Raw genomic sequence first — 24,510 nt, forward strand, 5'->3', positions numbered from 1 at the left:
GTAAAGGGCTTTTATTTCACAGTGTACATAGGTAAAGCTAGAAATGACATGGGATCTAAGGTGGAGTTGCACCCTAACTAGGACCAACTTTCCTTATTAAAGGCTTTCAAGCAGCCAACTTAATATACAAGCCTCTCTATTAATCAGATAAAGAAAACAAATTTGGACAAAGTTCATATAGCAGCAAATAATGCTAAAATCCTCTTAGCTTGATGCTGTCTTTTGTGAGAAACAAGCTTTAACCTTGGAGTGTATTATTGCTGTTCATCTTTGAAGAAAATTAATTCAAATTGAAGACACTAAAGACCATTAATGTATTTATTTTACTGCTTTCAAAACTTAGGTCGATTTTACAAGCAATGCCATGTATTGGAGGTCACAGCCAGTGTCTGTCTGGGATTATATTCTGAATATTGTTCTGTGCTTTACCAGGAAATGAATGAAGGGTGAACTCAAGTTCTTACAGTACAGTGCAAGCACAGTCAGAAATAACTTAAAAAATTAAAAAGGAGAAAAAGTATTGTCATGACAGCAGATGGTGAAATCTCTGCAGCAAAGGACCAACAGATGTGGGCTTTATGTGGTTCAGTCCAGATGGAAGATGCTGGAATTCTAGACAGAAGCTGTGACATTCCCACACTTCTCACCCACGCTGGTTCAGACCTGTCATGTTCTTCAGCTGTCAAAGACAATGGTGGTTAATGGTATGAGTAGTTAAACTGCAATGGTTATATCAACACCAGTCACTCATTAAAGTATCCTACTTCTCCACAGCAGGGACTCATGGGGAGGATAACAAAATCTCCTTGTCCAAAAAATATATATTTTTTAAATTGACACTACATTTTGATCTTAGTTTTAAAAAAAAAACCCAACATCATCAAAAACAGAAGCAATTTTGTACTGCATCTTGCAACATCCGAAGTGGCAGCTGTTATATTATTTGAAACATGTACTTAATTACATACCATTCCAAAGCCTTGCTCATAGCAAATTACAATTTTGGTATGGTAGTACTAGAGATAAAATGATGGTGTGCAGTGCAGGCTAAGAAACAACACACTGCTTACCTATGACAGGTGTTTACTGAAGATAGAAATTTGGTCACACAAGTGGTCTACAGCTCACTTCAGATACAAAAGGGAAGGAGTGTGTGTTCCAGGTGAACTGCTCTTTTCATAGATCATCAGTTACATATAAGCAAGTTGCTTTCTCTGAAGGCATGCAACTTTAGTCATACAACTCAGATTTCCAGCAGGTGGGAACACTTTTGCAGCATATTATTTTAATAAATTTTACATCACATTAGGAAAGAATCTGAAGTGTCTAAGGAGTACCACCCTATTATGAAGAAATTTTGTATAAGGTAGGTCAGTCATATGACCTTCCAAGCAAGTGCTTAAGCACATAAAAATCTTGACAATTATTCTACAGAATACCACAGCTTCTGTTACTGCCCGATGCCTCCAACTCAAGTTGGAGTTTTAACACAATCGTTGTCAGGGAGGTTTTTAAGAGTTACTACTGGGAACAGTCATATAAAGTACTGGTTATATATACATACATAATACTAGTCTCAATAGCATTACTTATAAAAACACAAATGAAGCAAGATATAAATAAAAACATAAGCATCAATACTTTTTTAATCAATTTACTTCAGCAAATTTTTTTATATGTCTCTTCAGTTGAGATCTCCAGCTGGGTGAAACAACTGACTGGGTAACCCAAGACGTTCTCCTTTTAAACTCAGAATACAGGTCACATGACCATGTTTAGCCAATAGACATTTATCTATCAATAATGGCAGGGGATATACCCAATAGCATTCACCTAATCTAATTTTGCGGGCCATTCTATTTCATGGTTGAGCCCTAAGAACAGCAAAAGCCAACAGAACATAAGAACATAAGAATTGCTGTTGCCCAGCAGTCCACTCACGTGGTGGCCCTCTGGTCAAAGACCATCACCCTAACTGCGTACATTCCGGTTCTGCAGGAACTTGTCTAACTTCGTCTTGAATCCCTGGAGGGATTCTGTAGGGTTCTGTGATGTTCTGGCTAAGGGACGATTGATGGTTGTTGGTTCACTGAGCACTTTATTTTGTACTAGTGTTTAAGCACGTTACATTAACAGGTGTAGAATATATGTCTGTCTGTCTGTCTTTCTTTCTTTCTGTGTCTCTCCCTGCCCCTGTCTCTTTCCCTCCCGCTCTTTCTTTCTGTCTGTCTCTCTTCCTGTCTCTCTCTTTCTCTGGTCCCCTGTCTGTCTGTCTTTCTTTCTGTCTCTCTCCCTGCCCACTGTCTTTCTGTGTGTCTGTCTTTCGTTCTTGTGCGCTGCCTGCCTGTCTTTCTGTCTTTTTCCATGGTCCCCTTCTGTCTCCCCCCCAAAGCAAACCAAGATTGCTCCCTGGCCCCCTTTCCCTCTCCCCTCTCCACTTCCCTGTGCAGCAGCAGCATTCCCCCTTTCCTGTGCAGCAGCAACATTCCCCCCTTCCCTGTGCAGCAGCAGCATTCCCCCCCACTTCCCTGTACAGCTGCAACATTCCCCCCCTTCCCTGTGCAGCTGCAGCATTTCCCCCCCCCACTTCCCTGTGCAGCAGCAGCATTCCCCCCCCACTTCCCTGTGCAGCAGCATTTCCTCCCCCTCCGCCTCCTTCCCTCTGCAGCAGGGTAGCAGCATTTCTCTTCATTGTTTCTGGCAGCTCTCTTGTCAAAGTTATTTTTGAGTTCAAAGCCGCCATGGCGGCTCCTCACAGTCCACGTCTGCGTCAGAAGCCTTCTCTCTTACGTGATGTCAGAGAGGCTTCCAACACAGGTGCAGTTCGTGAGAGGAGCTGTGGCTGTGGCGGTGGCTTTGAACTCAAAAATAACTTTGGCAACAGACTGAAGGACTTCAGTAAGGGAGCCGGCCAGACTGCGGGCCGCAGATTAGTACCTGGGGGACCACGCGTTTCAGACCGCTGTGTTAGACAGAGTGAGGGCGGGAGGGGGGAGTCGGCACCGTGGTCACCGCCTCCGTGCGTCCGTGGTTAAGGTGCCTCCGCATGCACAGTACAAGGAGTCAGCGTCGCCGAGGGAGGGCGATGGGGAAACCACCGTTAGCTCCTTCTACTGCGAATGTCTGACATGGAGGCACACATCACGAACGCAGAAATCACAGCGTTTGAACTGCGCATGTCTGGTAAGGGTTTTATTATAGCAGATTGTTGGTTATGAAATTTATTTGGAGATTGATGTTATATAATGTTTTGTATGCAGAATGATTTTAAAAATTTATACAATATAAATAAATAAATTCATGTCCTAGCCAGACTCTCTCCCCACGACCAAAGCTACCTCACCTCACCCTGAATTCTTTTTTCCTCATTATAGGTACCCTATATTCTCCGTCTGCTATAATGTCCTCTTCCCAATTGTACCCAGCTACTTGCTGGCGTCCGAGCATTTTCAATGTAATATGTAAAAAGTAAAGTCTTATACTGTAACCTATGTATATTTTTCTTCTAACCAATTTGCACCTTGTAATCACTGACCGCTCAGTGACCTCTTATTTATACACTGTAATTCGCTGACTGTACAGCTATTCTTCATTGTGAACTGCCTAGAAGTCGCAAGATTATGGCGGTATAGAAAAAATAAAGTTATTATTATTAATAAAGAAATTAATTATATATTAAAAATTAACTAGAGGGTAATTTATGTATATTTAAAAGTGATTATTAGGAAGTTAATTCAAATACCCTGTTTTTTGTTTGTAGCATATGTATTTGTAAACATACATATACATATGTATGTTTATATGTATATAAACATACATACATGGTGGTGGATCCCAATAGAGCCAGAGTTTGTATGACATAGGACATATTCAAGCATAGGTTAGGATAAGATTAGATTATCTAGGGCTTTGCCATTACACCAGATTGCAAACATCCTTGATTTTATATATCAGTAAGCTCTGATGGAACCATTCTTAAAAGTAAATAACTTCAGACACCTTTTCAGACAGATCAAGGGATTTATTATCTTCCTGTCAAGACTTGCAGGCAATGCAAGCCAGACACCGCTGTTGTGGTAGAACAAATTTTCTTATTTTTCAATGACCAATGTTGGAGAAAATGCCAACATGCTCCAATTTTGGAGTGGCAAATCCCACAGTATCTGAAACCAGATCTGTCACGGCCAAAAGGGGGATATCGCTATCATATAACTGCCTAGTTTATTCAGCTTTATTAAAGTTTTGGCCTCCCGGATACTGGATGATATATAAACAGAAGACTAAACTAAACTAAAACTTGGATTTGTATACCGGGTCATCACCAAAAAGAGGAGCTCGACTCAGTTAACAATAATTAAAAAGAAAAACATTAAGGTAATAAAAGCAAAAGAACAAAAAAGACCATAAATCAGAAGATAGAAAACTAAGGAGAGTGATTTCCAAAATAATTTGCAAACAAGGTTGTTTTTAAAGACTTTGCCTTCTTTCACTGGGAGTGGGGCGAAGGGACGAGTCTTCTGATCTCTCCTAGAGCAGAAACTCAGAACTTCCTGGCTCAGGGCTACCACAAAATATATATTAGGTGTACTGCTTTTGATAAAGATTCTGGTTTTCATATCCTGGTCTATGCATCATTTGTGGTGGCTCAGAACACAACCAAACCTGTCTACCTTGATGTTCTCTCTATCTGTTAGAGATACAATTCTTAGGTTCATTTCCACCATTCTACTACTACTACTATTTATCATTTCTATAGTGCTGAAAGGTGTACACAGCACTGTGCATTTAACATTAAATAGACAGTCCCTGCTCAGAAGAGCTTGTAATCCAGTGGTCTCAAACTCGCGGCCCGGGGGCCACATGCGGCCCGCCAGGTACTATTTTGAGGCCCTCGGTATGTTTATCATAATCACAAAAGTAAAATAAAACAGTTTCTTGATCATATGTCTCTTTAGCTATAAGTGACAATATTATTATTAAGACTTAGCCAAAAGGAAAGATTTATAAACTATAAAGAGTTTTACCTCATGCAAAATTGTCCATTTCTTTAATAAGACATTAGCTATTTTTTTCTGAGGCCCTGCAGGTACCTACAAATCCAAAATGTGGCCCTGCAAAGGGTTTGAGTTTGAGACCACTGTTGTAATCTAATTTGAATAGACAGACAGGACCATCTCAGGGCTGGGGAGAATCTGGTAGAAAAAAATGATACAATGGTTGCCCTGTTTCGGTAGCATGGAATATTGCTACTCCTTGGGTTCTGGCCAGGTACTGGTGGCCTGGATTGGCCACCGTGAGAATGGGCTACTGGGCTTGGTGGACCATTGGTCTGACCCAGTAAGGCTATTCTTATGTTCTTGGGTATCTGACAGCAGTGAGTGCGAGTTAAGAGTTGAAAGCAGTTTCAAAAAAGTGGGCTTTTAGCTTGGATTTGAATACTGCTAGAGACGAAGCATGACGTAACGATTCAGGCATATGGCATGGCAAGAAAGAAGGGACAGAGTCTGGAGTTGGCAGTGGAGAAGGGTACAGGTAAGAGGAACTTACCTGACGAACAGAGTTCACGGGGGGAGGGGGGAAGCCTAGGGGGAGATGAAGAGATATTGGAGGAGGGGGGCTACGGAGTGAATGCACTTGTAAATCAGTAAGAGGAATTTGAACTGTATTCGGAAATGGATGGGGAGCCAATGAAGTGACTTGAAGTGCAGGGTAATGTGAGAATAGCAGCTCTCATGGAATATGAGTTGTGCAGCAGCATTTTGAACAGATTAAAGGGGTGAGAGACAGATGCATAAGGAGGCCTGAGAGAAGTACGTAGCAGTAGTCTAAGCGTGAGGTGATGAGAGCACAGATAAGGGTTTTGGTAGTGTGTTCAAAGAGGAGAGATCGCAGTTTGTTGGATCTGACACAAGACAATGGAACTTTTCCCCCTACTTCTTCTTGTAAAACATAAACTAGTTTTCTGCACAAAACCTGGTTTTCTCTTACAGGATTCAGATCTGCCCAAAGCACCAACAGAGTGATGCATAACCTTCTCTCGAAAAGCCTGTGTACATTTGTTGGGAAATTCTAATTGGCTACCCATGATTTAGGATGGGGGCATCTGTGGTTAGAAGAATTACACAGATAAGAATTTGAATAGGCAAACCTGATCTTAAACTAGAATGCCAACAAGATAGCAAGTCTGAGCTCTGTCTCATAGTCTGTGTAGCTTGATTCCACTTGCTTCAGAATCCACTAGACTTGTCTCATATGGAAGCATGAAATGGCAGCAATATAGATTCTGGATATAGACTCTGGAAGCTATTTGCTCCAATATTGACATGGGCCAAATCACCCCTACCATGGACAATAGCACATGAAACCTTTGGCAAGGAAATAGGCCATGGTCTGAAGCATGTTTAGCACAGCTCCTATAAATTCCAATTCTGGCCTAGGGCTTGAATTGGCTTTTAAGGTAATTCATGATGAATGCTAATCACTGCAGCATCTATTTAGTGTCTCTCATGAATTTGCTTCTGCTTGAGATGTGCTCTTATCCAGCCAATCATTCAAGAAAGGGAGCAATGATGACAGCAAGACATTTATGAAAACATGCAAAACCTGAGCTTAAGGCAAAAAGCAATATATAATATTTGGCGTTTACACACTTCTTTTTCACACTATCTAAATTAGCTCCAATAATGAAACTAAAGTACAATTTAGGAAAGAAACAATACATTAAATAAAACTATAGATAATAAAAAATAATAATCCAAAATAGTGCAAGTACGTATGTTGTGTTCTTATTCTGAGATACTGCCTGTGATTCGAATGGGATCTCCATGCGTACATATACTTCCTGATGGTCTAGAGCAGGGGTAGGCAATTCCGGTCCTCGAGAGCCACAGGCAGGTCAGATTTTCAGGATATCTACAATATATATGCAAGAAATAGATTTGCATCTCAAGAAGGCAATGCATGCAAATCTATCTCATATATATATATATATATATATATATATATATATATATATATTCATTGTGAATATCCTGAAAACCTGACTTGCCTGTGGCTCTCGAGGACCTGAATTGCCTACCCCTGGTCTAGAGAATATATCTATCCTCCCTCTTGAGAAGGGGGGGGGGGGGATCTACCAGCCTAGTATCATCTAGAATCATTTCAGATCTAAGATGGCAAAAATGCCAGTTAAAAGATCCCTGAAGTAAAATCCTAGGCCCCTCTGACCCAAATAAGACCTGGTATGACTGAGAATTAAGACTCTTATGGATGGGAAATTTGGAGGAATTTTCAAGTGATATCCTGTTATTCTTTGCTATCTTGTGGAATTAGCTGCCTGAAATTATAATCAGCCAGTGGTTTAGGAAAACTTTAGCCTTCCAACTACAACTACCCCAACACTAGTTTATAAATCTTTCTTTTAAGCTAAGTCTTAATAATAATAATATTGTAATTTATAGCTAAAGAGACATATGATCAAGAAACTGTTTTATTTTATTTGATTATGATAAACATACCGAGGGCATCAAAATAGTACCTGGGCCTCCATGCCACGAGTTTGAGACCATTACACTGCACTATCTAGTGCTTTCCTTTATTTCAACTCTGGTCAGCTAAAGAAATTAATCAGACAATGTCCAAGAATGAATGTGTCCTCAAAAGGTACCACCTGCAACACATTTAATTCAATTTTATTTTTCTGAATGTTGTCCTTAATTACTACTCCCATCTTTTATTGCAACAGAAGTATCATCTGTGTGCCTAACCTCTCTGCCCGCCCCAAATAACTTCATAGCTAGAGACTGTTGTGTTTGATAAAACTTACAAAATCAGCAAGTCCTCAAGGAGTCTACTGAAAGAACTGTTGTCAATAAAGAGTGCAGTATGTTCAGATGCCAGGCTAAATAATTGATCAACTTAATAGCATATAAGACTTTCAGATGGCTGTTTAAATATCAATTTAATAGAAATAGGAACTTCTTCCTTATTCCACTTAGCAATCTGATACTATGAGTTGTTATTAGGCCCTCAGCGTCACCACTCAGAACTCAAATATATCACCGTTCTGAGCTTTACGTGACCAATCCTCACTGGGTCTAAGTTTTACTTATTTCACGTTTTCAAGAGCTTTATATATTTAATTTCTTATAAATTTTTTAAATTTTTACTTCATTTTACTTCGTTTTAATTAGCTTATTTTACTTAGCTTTAGTGTAGTTGTCTCTGGTAGAGATATTTTTAAATCAAGCAGGGTGCCATAGCCGACATGTTTCGCGGGAAACCGCTTTATCAAGGCTCCACCCCTTTAACACTATCGACTTCCTCAAATGCTTTAGTCTAAAGCATTTGAGGAAGTCGATAGTGTTAAAGGGGTGGAGCCTTGATAAAGCGGTTTCCCGCGAAACATGTCGGCTATGGCACCCTGCTTGATTTAAAAATATCTCTACCAGAGACAACTACACTAAAGCTAAGTAAAATAAGCTAATTAAAACGAAGTAAAATGAAGTAAAAATTTAAAAAATTTATAAGAAATTAAATATATAAAGCTCTTGAAAACGTGAAATAAGTAAAACTTAGACCCAGTGAGGATTGGTCACGTAAAGCTCAGAACGGTGATATATTTGAGTTCTGAGTGGTGACGCTGAGGGCCTAATAACAACTCATAGTATCAGATTGCTAAGTGGAATAAGGAAGAAGTTCCTATTTCTATTAAATTGATAGGCTAAATAATTGGTCACAGGAAATAAAACCAGTATCTAAAATGAAAGATTATCATGTTGGAAAATTAAGAGAGTCACACAGGAATGGAGAAGTGGCCATATGGGTACAGCAACCATAGTAACATAGTAGATGACAGCAGATAAAGACCCGAATGGTCCATCCAGTCTGCCCAACCTGATTCAATTTAAATTTTTTTTTCTTAGCTATTTCTGAGCAAGAATCCAAAGCTCTACCCGTTACTGTGCTTGGGATCCAACTGCCGAAAACTCCAGCCCATCTACACCCTCCCAGCCACTGAAGCCCTCCCCAGCCCATCCCCCACCAAACAGCCATACACAGAACAGACCATGCAAGTCTGCCCAGTACTGGCCTTAGTTCAATATTTAATATTATTTTCTGATTCTAGATCCTCTGTGTTCATCCCACGCTTCTTTGAACTCAGTCACAGTTTTACTCTCCACCACCTCTCTCGGGAGCGCATTCCAGGCATCCACCACCCTCTCCGTAAAGTAGAACTTCCTAACATTGCCTTTGAATCTACTCCTCAACCTCAAATTATGTTCTCTGGTTTTACCATTTTCCTTTCTCTGGAAAAGATTTTGTTCTATGTTAATACCCTTTAAGTATTTGAATGTCTGAATCATATCTCCCCTGTCCCTCCTTTCCTCTAGGGTATACATATTCAGGGCTTCCAGTCTCTCCTCATACGTCTTCTGGCGTAAGCCTCCTATCATTTTCGTTGCCCTCCTCTGGACTGCCTCAAGTCTTCTTATGTCCTTCGCCAGATATGGTCTCCAAAACTGAACAGAATACTCCAAGTGGGGCCTCACCAATGACCTGTACAGGGGCATAAACACCTTCTTCCTTCTACTGGCTATGCCTCTCTTTATACAGCCCAGCATCCTTCTGGCAGCAGCCACTGCCTTGTCACACTGTTTTTTCGCCTTTAGATCTTCGGACACTATCACTCCAAGGTCCCTCTCCCCGTCCGTGCATATCAGCTTCTCACCTCCCAGCATATTAATCCCCAAATGCATTACTCTGCATTTCTTTGCAGATCCTTTTTCATATTTTTCACTCCTTCTTTGGTGTCTACTCTGTTACAACTCTGGTATAATCTGCAAAAAGGCACACTTTTCCTTTTAACTCTTCAGCAATGTCACTTACAAACATATTGAACAGGATCGGCCCCAGCACCGAACCCTGAGGGACTCCACTACTCACCTTTCCTTCCTCCGAGCGACTTCCATTAACCACCACCCTCTGGCGTCTGTCTGACAGCCAGTTTCTAACCCAGTTCACCACTTTGGGTCCTAACTTCAGCCCTTCAAGTTTGTTCAACAGTCTCCTATGAGGAACTGTATCAAAGGCTTTGCTGAAGTCTAAGTAAATTACATCTAGCATATGTCCTTGATCCAGCTCTCTGGTCACCCAATCAAAAAATTCAATCAGGTTCATTTGGCACGATTTACCTTTTGTAAAGCCATGTTGCCTCGGATCCTGTAACCCATTAGATTCAAGGAAGTACACTATCCTTTCTTTCAGCAACACTTCCATTATTTTTCAACAACTGAAGTGAGGCTCACCGGCCTGTAGTTTCCTGCTTCGTTCCTGTGACCACTTTTGTGAATAGGGACCATATTCGCTCTCCTCCAATCCCCAGATGAGAATCAGAGAAGTCAGAGTTGTCTTTCTAGCAAACATTGATAATGAAAGAGCTATGTAAATAATTTTTTTACAGCCTATGTGACTTACAGTAATTGTGGCTCCCATCAATCCCTGCACGAGCGCATCCCCTGTTGATTTTACCTGGAAAACAAATAAAATGTAACTGCTGCAATCTGGTTGGGGCATTCTTTTGTCAACATAATACCATATATGTTCCATAATTGACTAGGCAAGATAAAGCCAAACACTGCAACCATATCCAACGGAATAGGTAAAGAGATCATTATCACTCTAGCATTTATACTACAGGATTCCATACACATAAATATTCTACTTTCTCTTCTCAATGTGAACCTGAATGGGAATTATCCTGTAAAATAAAATTATTCTAAATACTTTGCCTGATTCTCTGACAGAGGCTGGTGGCATCTTAAAGTGTAACCAATCCTCTAAGGCAACATAAGCTATCAGCTGTTCTATATCCTAAGGTGAAGATGTTCACAACTTACCTATAATGCATGTTCTACGACTAGAGTGGCAAATCACACACACAGATCATGCAATTCTATCCTTTATTGGCAGGGAGATTTCCGATTAAACTTGATAAGCATATATGATGATTTTCAGCATGCTGTTAGACTTACAGCTACTCATTGTAACAGTTTGAAAAAGTTATTTAAAAAAAAAAAAAAAAGCCGAGAGCTTCTTCCAAAAAGCACAGACAGGTGGTATGGGTTGTTTCAATGCTATAAATATTTTGGAATGGGGGTGACCAGAAATGCACTACAGGTATTACCCATAGATAAGATGGCCTTGTATTTTTCAGTGTTATTGTGCTTAAATTTCTTGGCATGTGCAATGTTATATCCTGCTGAAAATCCTCTCAAAACGGAGTTCAGGCAGGTTACAAGCAGCATATCGCTACATAGAATTAAACATGCTACACAGAATTATGCATGTTACATAGAGTTATACAGCAATGTAAGATAAGATATCTAAAACAGCAAGCTACCACTAAAATGTATTTACACTGCATTTATTGATAACATTTCATGTAGTGCTAAAATATTACCTGCTTGGCAGCATGTCCCACCTTCATCGCATTATCAATTCTGTTCTCCAGAAAGTGCCAGGTGTCCTTGTAGTCAGGGGAGGCGTCTTGAACCATTACTAACTCAGTTGTGTTGTAGATGCCAGCCAGCATAGCCCTGCGCGTGTACCAATTTATCTGTAACGCAAGACCCAAGACAGACAGCATTACCCTTCTCCCAGCACTGAGGACAATGGAGCAGGATACGTGTCTATTGCATTTCTGATGATAGACAAAAACATTTAGGTTTTAACATAAGGCAGGGGTAGGCAATATCGGTCGTCGAGAACCGGAGCCAGGTCAGATTTTCAGGATATCCACAATAAATATGCATGAGATAGATTTGCATCTCAAGGAGGCAGTGCATGCAAATCCATCTCATACATATCCATTGTGGATATCTTGAAAACCTGACCTGGCTCCGGCTCTCGAGGACCGGAATTGCCTACCCCTGACATAAGGGAATCAAAAACAAGAAAAGAAGTGAATACATTTGTTCACATCTTGTCAAAATTTTCAGCAGTGTCCCATCATAGGAGTAGAAGTGACCAAAAAGAAGGAAGGACAACCAGGAGATGTCCTCCTTTCTTTTTAATCACCTCGGCTCTTTTGATGTGATTTATGTGCACAGAAAACACAGTTACTTACCGTAACAGGTGTTATCCAGGGACAGCAGGCAGATATTCTTGACTGATGGGTGACGGCACCGACGGAGCCCCGGTACGGACAATTTTAGAGTGATTGCACTCTAAGAACTTTAGAAAGTTCTAGCTAGGCCGCACCATGCGTGCGCGAGTGCCTTCCCGCCCGACAGAGGTGCGCGGTCCCCAGTTAAGATAAGCCAGCTAAGAAGCCAACCCGGGGAGGTGGGTGGGACGCAAGAATATCTGCCTGCTGTCCCTGGATAACACCTGTTACGGTAAGTAACTGTGCTTTATCCCAGGACAAGCAGGCAGCATATTCTTGACTGATGGGTGACCTCCAAGCTAACAAAAAGAGGGATGGAGGGAAGGTTGGCCATTAAGAAAACAAATTTTGTAAAACAGATTGACTGAAGTGTCCATCCCGTCTGGAGAATGCATCCAGACAATAATGCGATGTGAAAGTATGAACTGAGGACCAAGTAGCAGTCTTGCAGATTTCCTCAATGGAAGTTGAACGGAGGAAAGCTACAGACGCTGCCATAGCTCTAACCTTGTGGCCCGTGACAGAACCTTCCAGTGTCAGGCCCGACTGAGCATAACAAAATGAAACGCAAGCAGCAAGCCAATTGGATAGGGTGCGTTTAGATACAGGATGACCCAACTTGTTAGGATCAAATGACAAAAACAGTTGAGGAGATGATCTGTGAGGTTTGGTGCATTCAAGATAGTAAGCCAGAGCACGTTTACAGTCCAAGGTATGCAAAGCCTGTTCACCTGGATGAGAATGAGGCTTTGGAAAAAAAACAGGTAGGACGATGGACTGATTAAGATGAAAGTCAGACACAACCTTAGGGAGAAACTTTGGATGTGTACGTAGAACCACCTTATCATGGTGAAAAACAGTGAAAGGTGGATCAGCCACTAGTGCATGCAACTCACTGACCCTCCTGGCAGAAGTGAGAGCTATGAGGAAGACCACTTTCCAAGTGAGAAATTTGAAATGTGCTGTGGCCAAAGGTTCAAAAGGAGGCTTCATTAAAGCGGAAAGAACCACACTGAGATCCCAAACCACAGGAGGGGGCTTGAGAGGTGGTTTCACATTGAAAAGGCCCCTCATAAATCTAGAAACTAAAGGATGAGCCGAGAGGGGTTTTCCATGAACCGGCTCATGAAAAGCAGCAATGGCACTAAGATGAACTCTGATAGAAGTAGATTTAAGGCCAGAGTCAGACAAGGAAAGAAGATAGTCCAACACCAGTCCCACTGCTAGAGACATGGAATTAAGGTGATATAAGAGGCACCAGGAAGAAAACCGAGACCACTTCTGTTGATAACACTGAAGAGTGGCCGGTTTCCTGGAAGCATCAATGATAGAACGGACAGGCTGAGAAAGGAGAGAATGAACCGAAGTCAGCCCGAGAGAAACCAAGCTGTCAGGTGCAGAGACTGAAGGTTGGGATGCAGAAGGGACTGTTGATGCTGAGTAAGCAGAGAAGGAAACAGTGGAAGAGGTATGGGTTCCCTGGAACTGAGTTGAAGTAGAAGGGAGAACCAATGTTGCCTGGGCCACCGTGGAGCGATGAGAATCATGGTGGCTTGTTCCCTTTTGAGCTTGAACAATGTCCGCAGCATGAGCGGTAGAAGGGGAAATGCATATAGGAAGAGACTGGTCCAATCCAGGAGAAATGCATCGGGCGCCAGACGGTGAGGAGAGTAGAGTCTGGAGCAAAACAGGGGCAGCTGATGGTTGTGGGGAGCTGCAAAAAGGTCCACTTGAGGAGTGCCCCATTGAGCGAAAATGGACTGAAGAGTCGAGGGATCGAGAGTCCATTCGTGAGGTTGGAGAATTCTGCTGAGATTGTCCGCTAAGAAATTCTGTTCCCCTTGAATGTAGACAGCCTTCAGGAATAAGTGACGAGCTGTCGCCCAAGACCAAATCCGTTGGGCTTCCTGACACAACAGGCGAGAGCCCGTTCCTCCCTGTTTGTTGATGTAGTACATTGCAACTTGATTGTCTGTGCAAATGAGTAGTACTTGAGGAAAGAGAAGATGTTGAAACGCCTTGAGGGCATAAAACATCGCTCGGAGTTCCAGGAAATTGATGTGGTGTTTCTTTTCCTGGGCAGTCCAAAACCCCTGAGTTTGGAACTCGTTCAAGTGAGCTCCCCAGGCGTAGGGGGAGGAATCTGTGGTGATGACTAGTTGGTGCGGAGGTAGATGGAACAGCAGACCTCTGGATAGATTTGAAGATGTCAACCACCAAAGAAGCGACTGTCGAAGAGACGAGGTCACAGATATGTGTTGTGAACAAGGATCCATCGCCTGGGACCATTGGTTCGCTAAGGTCCATTGAGGAGTACGCAGGTGGAGACGTGCGAAGGGGGTGACATGTACTGTCGAAGCCATGTGCCCCAATAGCACCATCATGTGATTCGCAGAGATGGTAATCTGTTGAAACACCTGCTGACAGAGATGGAGGATGGCGTGAAGGCGGTTGGATGGAAGAAACGCCCTCATCAGAACAGAGTCCAGAACGGCTCCAATAAATTGAAGTCGCTGGGTTGGAATGAGGTGAGACTTGGATAGATTGATTTCGAACCCTAACAGTCGAAGGAAGTGAATAGTCTGATTGGTGGCAAGCAGAACCGCCTGAGGGGAATGAGCTTTGATCAACCAGTCGTCCAGATAAGGGAAGACTTGAAAATTGTGAGAGCGGAGATAGGCCGCTACCACAATCAGACATTTGGTGAATACCCTGGGAGAGGAGGCCAGGCCGAAGGGTAGCACCTTGTACTGATAATGATGTTGATTGATGAGAAAGCGCAGATATTGCCTGGACGTCAGATGGATAGGAATATGTGTGTAAGCCTCTTTGAGATCGAGGGAGCATAGCCAGTCGCCCTGAGCGAGAAGAGGATAGAGGGTAGCAAGAGAGAGCATTTTGAACTTCTCCTTGACCAAACATTTGTTGAGATCTCTGAGATCTAAGATGGGTCTGAGGTCTCCGGTCTTTTTGGGAACTAGAAAGTACCTGGAGTAAAAACCATGACCTCGTTGATCTTGAGGAACTTCTTCGATGGCATTGAGAAGAAGGAGGGATTGAACCTCTTGAGCGAGAAGGAGGGACTGAGACTTGTTGGAAGCAGACTCTTTTGGCAGGCTTAACGGTGGAGGAGTCTGAAAATTGAGGGAGTAACCATGGGCTATGATCGAGAGCACCCACTGGTCGGTGGTGATGACCTCCCATCGAGAGTGAAAAATGGTTAATCGACCTCCTATGGGCTGTGGAAGAGGACAGGAGGGAGGGAGACTGGCAATGCCCAGGAGAAGGGAGTCAAAAGGGCTGAGTCGGCTTAGTCTGAGTGACAGGCTTTATGGTAGGCGGCTGTTGCTGACGTGCTTGTTGGTGCTGTTGCCGCTGCCTCCGAGGTTGTGGAGGTTGAGGCTGAACTGGCCGAGCAGAAAACCGCCTCTGATATGATGGCTGCTGTCTAAATGGACGAGGAGGAGGAGGCTTCTTTTTATTTTTCAGCAAGGTATCCTACCTCGTCTCATGGGCAGAGAGCTTTTGAGTGGTGGTATCCATAGATTCTCCAAAGAGCTCATCACCCAGGCAGGGAGCATTGGCAAGGCGGTTCTGGTGGTTCACATCAAGGTCGGAGACTCTGAGCCATGCCAAACGTCTCATCGCTACAGACATAGCCGTGGCTCGGGATGTGAGTTCAAAAGTATCATAGATGGACCGGACCATAAACTTCCTGAGTTGCAGGAGACTGGAAGTGCATTGTTGGCCAGCATTGCATTTTGGTAAAGTCTTTTACCAAATTTATCCATGGCCTTCCCCTCTCTGCCAGGAGGGACAGAGGCATAAACACTAGAGCCTGCCGATTTCTTGAGGGTGGACTCCACCAGCAGAGATTCATGGGGCAGCTGGGGTTTGTCAAACCCTGGAATAGGAATCACTTTGTAAAGCGATTCCAGCTTCCTAGTTGCTCCTGGAATGGTGAGAGGAGTTTCCAAATTTTTGTAAAAAGTTTCCCTCAAGATATCATGGAGGGGTAACTTCAAAAATTCTTTCGGACGCTGGTCAAAATCCAAAGCATCAAGAAATGCTTTGGATTTTTTAGAGTCAGACTCTAGAGCGGGGGTCGGCAACCTGCGGCTCCAGAGCCGCATGCGGCTCTTTTCCACCTTTGCTGCGGCTCCGGTAGTGTGTCACGCAGGCATGCAGCTTACAAGTCCGGCGTCGCAGCGGGAAATAGCCATGCTGAGCAGTGAGCTCAGCACATACACAGATGAAAGCCTTGCTTGCTGATTGGTCCGGCGGCCCCGCCCCGCCGTGCCGCCGGACCAATCAGCAAGCAAGGCTTTCATCTGTGTAGTGCTGAGCTCACTGCTCAGCATGGCTATTTCCCGCCGCGACGCTGGACTTGTAAGGTGCACGCCTGAAAAAGAAATCATCCTGGCCGGGATCGGTGTCATGCTCCGGAGATCTACAGCCTTCCTATCTCCCTCTCCCTTCTACCTGCTTCCGGCCACATCCCCTGCTCCGCGGCTCTCTTCGGCAACTCAGCAGCAGCGATCGACACAAGCTTCTGACGTCGGGGCCTACCCTCTGCGAGTCCCGCTTGTTTCAACTTCCTTTTTCCACAAAGGCAGGACTCGTAGAGGGAAGGCCTCGATGTCGGCAGCTTGTCTTGATCACTGCTGCTGACGAGTTGCTGAAGAGAGCCGCGGAGCAGGGGGGTGTTGCCAGGTGCAGGTAGAAGGGAGAGGGCCAGATGCAGGACTCGTGGGTGAGGGAGGAGAAGAGAGAGAGAAAGAGAGAGGGGAGGGAAACAAAAGGAAATATTTCATACTGGGCTGGGCCGGAGTGGAGGGAGGGTGGAAAGATTCTAGCTACAGGGTGCAGTAACAAAGGAAAAGGGGGGAAAGCTGAAAATGGAGATAGTGACACAAAGAAGAGAAAGGGTAAGCAGGACCTACTGAATAAGGATAGAGATACAGAGGGGACATGAACAGGAGGTGAAATAGAGACATAGAAGTAATGCTGAAAAAGTGTGGGGGGGGGAGATAAAGATATTGAAAGGGCAAATGGTGAACATGGCGTAAAGATAAGGACAGAGACAAATGAAGATTCTGAAAAAGTGGTGAGATAGGGATATAGGTGAGATGGACACAAAGAAGGGTGATGCTGGAAAATAGGTGGAATGGTAATTCTGATAGACACAGAAGGGAAATGCTGGATCAAGGAGAGATGGGGCTCAGGCTGGATGGAATGAGGAGAAATGCCTTGTTGGCCCGGAACTTCCTCTCCTACGTCAGAATTGACGTCAGGGAGCGGAATGCTGGTCAGCGCAACACTTCTGCAGGGAAAGCTTGGGACGGCGGTGGCTTGGGGGCTGTTCCCCGATTGCGGTGGCAGCAAACCGAGTGGCTTGGGGGACGGCACGGAGACAGAAAGAAGGGGGAACAGGGAGACAGAAAGAAAAAGTTGGGGGACAGAATGAGGTCTGGAGGAGAGGAAACATACAGGAGGCTGAAAGAAAGGAAGAAAGATTGGATGCACAGTCAGAAGAAGAAAGTGCAACCAGAGACTCATGAAATCACCAAATAGCAAAGGTAGGAAAAATGATTTTATTTTCAATTTAATGATCCTGTATATAGCATTAAGATAAGAAACAATATATGCAGTGTTAGATTTGTTTTATAATGGTTTTGCGGCTCCAAGTTTTTTTTTCTTTTCGAAAACGGGTCCAAGTGGCTCTTTATGTCTTAAAGGTTGCAGACCCCTGCTCTAGAGGAATGGAAAGGGTGTCCGACACCTCCTTAAGAAACTTGGTGAAGGACGAGTGCTCTGGCTTACCAGCAGGATCTTGCACCGATGTAACATCCTCCTCCGAGGAATAATCTGCCTCGGTATCGAGGGGGTCATCAGAATCATCCCACAAATCAGGGTCCTGTACCGATGAAAGACGGCCCTGAGAAAGTGGGGTAGAAGGTTCAGTGTGCTTGGTTTTGCGTACCGATTTACCAGACCTCATGGACACCGTACCGGGTGATTGTGCAGCGGTACGGGTGTCAGAGAACGGTACCGGTTCCGAAGTCGAGTAAGCAGTGCGTCGAAGAGACTTCGGTTCCGCCGAGAGAACAGGCATAGAAACAGATTTTTGCGGTGCCGACAACGTCGATGCCGATAAAACAGGCTGTTCGACAATCGGCACCGAAGGCTCAGTAGGTACCGACACTGGAAGGCTCGGAGTCAGCAGAGCCAGGAGCAAGTGTTGTAACTGCTCCTTAAGCTGGACCTGAAGGATGGATGCTATTCTCTCATCCAAAGACGGTCCCGATGGCACCGGTACCGCTTTGTTCTTGCTCGGTACCTGCGGTGCAGCTCGACGCTCCGGAGAAGTCGATGCCGATGAAGAGGCAGTGACTTCAATAGAAGCGGAGCGTTTGCGGGGCCGACGCGCAGTCTGCAGGACTTGGCTCACTGCTTGTTCGACTGGCGGGCCAAGGACAGTAGGGGATGGCTTCTTAGCCTGCTTACCCATAGGGTGCGACACCGGGGATGGATCTTGCGGTGTCGAAGTCACCGGTGCCGATTTGGAAGAAGATGTCGGTGTCGATGCCGGGGGAACTTCCATGGTGGCACCGAAAAGAATTCGCTGTTGAATTTGGCGATTCTTTAGAGTTCTCTTTTGGAGAGAACTGCAGCGGGTGCACGTTTCTGCCCTATGGTCCGGACCCAGACACTGAAGGCACCACTTGTGCGGGTCGGAAAGAGAAATAGGACGTGCACACCGCTGACACTTCTTAAAACCCGGTGAAGGGGGCATGAAGGGAAAAACGGCCGTAGCAAAATCGAAGCCCGAGGCTTCGATGGTGCCAACAGGCCCCGCTGGGGCCGACCGGAAAAAAGTCGAAATAAATGGACTTCTTTTTTTTTTTTTTTTTTAAAGAAAGAAAACAATAAGGTGAATAAATCACGACAAGAAAATAACGCGCGAGCGGGAAGGCGAGAAAAAATTTGAAAAAAATTTTCCAACAGCAGTTGGAACACGCGTCTTCTTAGCTCCGCGGAAACTAAGAAACTGGGGACCGCGCGCCTCTGTCGGGCGGGAAGGCACTCGCGCACGCGCGGTGCGGCCTAGCTAGAACTTTCTAAAGTTCTTAGAGTGCAATCACTCTAAAATTGTCCGTACCGGGGCTCCGTCGGTGCCGTCATCCATCAGTCAAGAATATGCTGTCTGCTTGTCCTGGGATAAGTGTTCTTTCCTTTGCTTTCTTCTGCCTGTTTCCAGTGGTGTACCATGTAAGGCCAAGTATGGACCAGATTAGTGCCTATTAGACAAAATTATAGCACCTTGGGATGAATGAACAGGGACATAAATTAAAAATGCCTCTGTACTTTTTACAGAAGTTGAAAGCACTCTTTCCACCACAGAGAAACCCATCTTAAAGATCTTTTCACTGCCAAGAGCTACTCAGTGAAATCACTCATATATTCATGTTTGGTCCTGTTCTGAAATGAAGGGAAAACAAAGTGGTAAAAAGACAGACATCAATCTAGAGTGACAAGAGTGGTGTTAGGTGAGAGACAGTAAATATCAAACTATTTTCAACAGATTCAATCATATGTCAATGGAATGCCACAAGATACCCCAAATCTTTATACATGAATCTTGGCTCCACTCAGATTGGCCCTGTGGCTTTCATATTAAAGCACTATGTGTAAGCACAACACAGAGATAAACCTAATACAGTAAAACACTGCCACACAAAGGGAAGTTTATATTAACAAACGTAAAATTAAAAAACATCATTAAAATCAAGTGAGACAGGCAATGCACCAAAACATGGCGACGTCCTGTTTTTAGTTAAAATTTGCATCCTTTATTTTTGCTGTTCAATTATTTGCTGACCGCTAAACATTTTTAATTAAATATACTTATTTACTCTTATTTGCAAACTTACCATTTTGTTCAGTTCTTTTTGTGTGTTGTTAAAGCAATATGTAATAGTAGACTATCAGAATATACGGTGCAGCAGAAACATAATTAATCTTTCCATGAAAGAGCAACTACAGACAGATCAGAGTTGGGAGTTATTTGAGGGAGGGAGAGAGGACATGGTACAGAGATACATTTCTTTATGAATAACTGGTGCTTACATCAGTAGATTGATCTCCCGCATAGTGCCACATATCGTCCACCATGCTAGTGAGTAAATTCAAGGCAGTAGGAATATTCTGTGGAAACAGCATGGTACTCATAGCCTGACAGGCACATGAGGGGAAAGAAAAACAAACCATATTTTAAAAATATATATTGTCATGTACCAAAGAAATACTCTTTACAGTTTGCTACGGCACTAGAGCATGAATGCAGAATATGAGAAAAGAAGTGGCTTTATAATACGGTCTTCAACACGTAGCCCTGGCAGTCCTTCATTGTGCCCTCACATGCCTGCTGTTGCTGCAGACTACCCCTCTTTGGAAGCTGTGTGTTAGCGCAGAGCTTCTCCACCACAATTCAGCTCTCTATGTAAATGAGCTATGTGGTGCAGGAAGCTCAAGAATTTTGTGGCTTCAACTCCCATGAGACTCCCGAGCTTCCTATACAGATTTAATTAATGGTTTAAGTGATTTCTGGCCCATTTGTGAGGAGAAAAATCCTTAATCTAAAAACAATTCACTAAAGAATTGAGCCAAGACACTGCTTCAACAAGTAAATTCAAAAAGATTTGTGATGGATAAGGATTCAAAGAACAAGAAAATCGACTCAATTTTTGTAACAGTAATATAATTTGATCATTAGAAACAAAAGAAAATTATGTCCAATATTTGTCCACTGGGATTAAATCATTTTTATCTGATAGTAATGGAATAAAAATGGGAACACTGGGCTCCTTTTACGAAGCCGCGTTAGCGGTTTAACGCGTGTAATAGCGTGCGCATTTGCCAGCCGCGCTAGCCACTACCGCCTCCTCTTGAGCAGGCAGTAGTTTTTTGACTAGTACGGAGGTTAGCATGCGCTAAAAAGGTGCGTGCGATAAAGAAGCCCATTGTTTTTAACAATAAATGAGCAACGAATAAACTTAATTTTATTCTGAAAGAAGTCAGAACATTGGCTTCAGGTTTTTGAATATGCTGTTCATTTTTTGGAGGAAAAGATGAAGACCACCAAATTTTAAATTGCATACCACTTTTATCCTTTTCCTTATTAATCTTATCTCCAAAAAATTGTTTCTGAGATTTATTGCTGAATATACTTGAATATAAGTCGATCTGCATATAAGTCGAGACCCCTCATTTTCCCCCCCAAAAATGAGGAAAATTGGTTGACTCGAATATAAGATGGGGCTTAATATTAAAGTGTCATGCCCTGTCAGGATCAGCACCCAGTATCCCCTCCCTCATGCCCTCCTCTGCCAGGCTCTAAGCTCAGCCCCCTCCCTGCCAAGTTCTGCACCCAGCCCCCTTCCCTCCCAGGCTATGCAGCCAGCCCCCCCCCCCTCCCTGCCAGGCTCTGAACCTAGCCCCCCTCACTCCCTGCCAAGCTCTGAACCCTGTCCCATCTTCCCCCTCTGGTTGTCTAGTGCTAGGCTGGGACAGGAGGGATCCCTCCTGTCTCCTGTCCTGGCCGATAATAACAATTTTTTTACCCTCCCCCTATTTACCTTTTTCCACATCCCTGGTGGTCCAGCAGTGTATGGGCATGAGTGAGCTTTCCGCACTCCTTCCCTGTGCTGAGTCCCTCCTTCCGATCTTGTGGCCAGCGGCGCACCCAGCACACAGGAGCGAGCTTTTCAAGCTCCTGCCCAGCCTTGTGCCGCTCCCTGAATGGCTGCCGCCAGTTTTCACAAGTCTCATATACCAGGGATGAGGAAGAAGATACGCGGGAGGTGGGTATAAAAATTTAGTATCGGCCGGGATCCCTCCTGACCCGGCTGGCAGATTTTGTATTGGATCAGATGGGATCTCTCCTGTCCTGGCCGACAGAGGCCTGCAGCAAGTCTGAGAAGGGGGTCAGGTGGTCACTGGGTGATGGCCCAAATAGAGGACGAGACCCCCATTTATGGGTCATTTTTCTGGCCTAAAAATCTCATCCTATATTCGAGTATATAAGGTAAACTCATACTTTTGCAAATTTGGTTCTTGGACTAGGATTCTAATTGAGTTTTTGGCTATGTGTAGTTAACTCCAATTTTCCCTCTTTTTTCTTTATGTAATTCTCAGATAAACTAATCTGGTTTCTTCCTAGTGCAATCCACCTTGAACTGGCAAGATATTGGTGGAATAAAGATCAAGTATAACATAACAGCATTTGGAACCTAGGACAATACCAGGTGGACTTAACAGTCTATAACCTAGAAATATCAAAGAAGAGACAAGTTAATTAATCAGATATTTTTAATGGATATAACTAATGGATAGACTGGATGGACCGTTTAGGTCTTTATCTGCCGTCATTTACTATGTTTTAAAGATGCCTTCAACTGTTAGCACTTCAGACTGGAATCATTTCTTAGGATGTTACATAAGCACTTCCTCCTTTTCAGTGTCACCCTTCCTTTTTGTCTCATTTTCTTCAAAATATTGTATTTCTTTTCCTTCTCCCCCAAGCTGCGTAAATTTTGTCTGTTAGTTATACGTTGTACGCTTTGTTCCCTTGAAAGTTGAATGGATTTTAACTATGTACATCGCTTTGAAATTTGAGTAAGCGAGTAATCAAATCTTGAATAAACTTGGAAACATTGCCATATACAGAGACTTGTCTGAGTTTAAGTTTTTTGTCTTTATCTGTTGAGGAGGACAAAATTCCAAGTCTTTAAGCTATCAGAGTAACCAAGAAAAACAAGTTTAAAATGAGACATGTATGCTGAAGACACACAACTACTGCTCGATCTCTCATCTCAGTTTAGTACCTGAGGCCATTTTTCAATGTAGGGAATCAACATCCTCAGCCGAGCTTCTATTGCATCTCTCAGGAATTGATCTGTTTTCTTCTTTCTGAGAGCAAGAAAAAACATGTTCACTCACCTCCATGAAATTAATTTTTAAAAAACCAGCAAATTTTGTCCCCAGTTCAAATTTTGTCCCCAAGAGGTACATTTTGGTTCTTTCAAAAGAGCTTTGTCCTGAATGAAATTCTGAGAGAAAGCCCAAATTTTCCTATATGTCTGTTAGGTCATCCATTAGAAAAGAATGCAGAAGAACTAGCTCTCTCCCTCCATCTAGCCATGGTAACAATGAAAAAAAATAATAAAAAATATATATATATATAAAAATAAATAATATGAGACTGGGAGAATGCTAAGATTAGAGGCAATGGGGATAGTGAACATCACCCCTTTGCCTCTAATCTTAGCATTCTCCCAGTCTCATAATAATCCTCCTTTCCAATTCAATTCATTCCACCCTCAGCTCTCCATCTTGTCATCCTTCCCTCAAAATTCCATTCTCATTCTTGTCTAATAGTTAATAGTATTCCAACATCTGACACCAAGTAGTACACAATAGGGGCGTGGCTTTGCGGCGTATGGGGATGGTCGGGTGAGTGAGTGGCTCCTGCAGTGAAAGGCCAATTTTGTTAAAATAAAGCAGTCAAAACTTGTGTAAGTCGGGTGGAAAGTAGAAATCTAGAGTGAAAATGGCTTCGGGTAAGCATGGTAAAAATAATACGTCGAATTTAAATGGGGGGAGTGTAAAAAGATCAAAATTAGATTCGATCTCCCCATCAATGATCCCGTTGCCTTCAGAGGAAATAGAAAACAAAGATCTGATGAATGAATTACAGAAAATTAAAGAAATTGTATTGGAAAGCGCTAAGAACATAAAAGAGGTTAAAGAGGAAGTGGAAAGTTTGAATAAAAGAATGCAGGCGGCTGATTTTAAAATTGAACAGTTGGAAAAGCGTGCTGAAAAATCTGAAGCAGATTTGAGGGAATGCAAAAAGGATCACAAAGAAATAGAGGCTTTAAAAAGGGATCTGGAGGATCTGTCAAACCGAGAAAGGCGAAATAGTTTACGTCTGATCGGGGTGCCTGAAGGGGTTGAACAAGAAGATTCTCTAAAATTTGTGATGTCCTTTATTTCAAAAATCTTGCTGTTGAAGAGTCCTTTCCCATTAGAAATAGAAAGGGCACACCGGATCCCAATGAGGAAATCAAGCAGTCAAAAGGGTCCCCGTCCAATTATTTTCAAGCTATTACAATATCAGCAGGTGGCAGAAATTATGAAGCTTGCTAAAGATAATAAAGATCTTAAATGCCAAGATTCAAAAGTTTTCATAGTTCCAAACTTTGCAAAAGCCACTGCTTATAGAAGAAAGCAGCTTCTGGATTTGAGACCTAGATTAAGAGCTTTGGGTGCAAGGTATGGAT

The 24,510-nt window shown here is 43.2% G+C and overlaps 1 protein-coding gene across 2 annotated transcripts in view; it reads right to left on the bottom strand.

Moving 5' to 3' along the window:
• Positions 1-304: 304 nt before the first annotated feature.
• Positions 305-24,510, bottom strand: part of COQ9 (coenzyme Q9) — a 99,486-nt gene continuing 75,280 nt past the window's right edge. For both annotated transcript variants that reach the window (XM_033940673.1, XM_033940674.1), the window contains 5 exons: positions 23,053-23,137; positions 20,297-20,401; positions 11,462-11,617; positions 10,477-10,530; positions 305-679 (listed from right to left, as the gene is read on the bottom strand). In XM_033940673.1, the coding sequence (XP_033796564.1) occupies positions 644-679; positions 10,477-10,530; positions 11,462-11,617; positions 20,297-20,401; positions 23,053-23,137 (436 nt within the window). In that variant the 3' untranslated portion in view covers positions 305-643. The remainder of the gene's footprint in view (positions 680-10,476; positions 10,531-11,461; positions 11,618-20,296; positions 20,402-23,052; positions 23,138-24,510) is intronic.

The sequence above is a fragment of the Geotrypetes seraphini genome, chromosome 4 (genome assembly GCF_902459505.1).
Source record: "Geotrypetes seraphini chromosome 4, aGeoSer1.1, whole genome shotgun sequence".
In the NCBI taxonomy this organism is placed as follows: domain Eukaryota; kingdom Metazoa; phylum Chordata; class Amphibia; order Gymnophiona; family Dermophiidae; genus Geotrypetes; species Geotrypetes seraphini.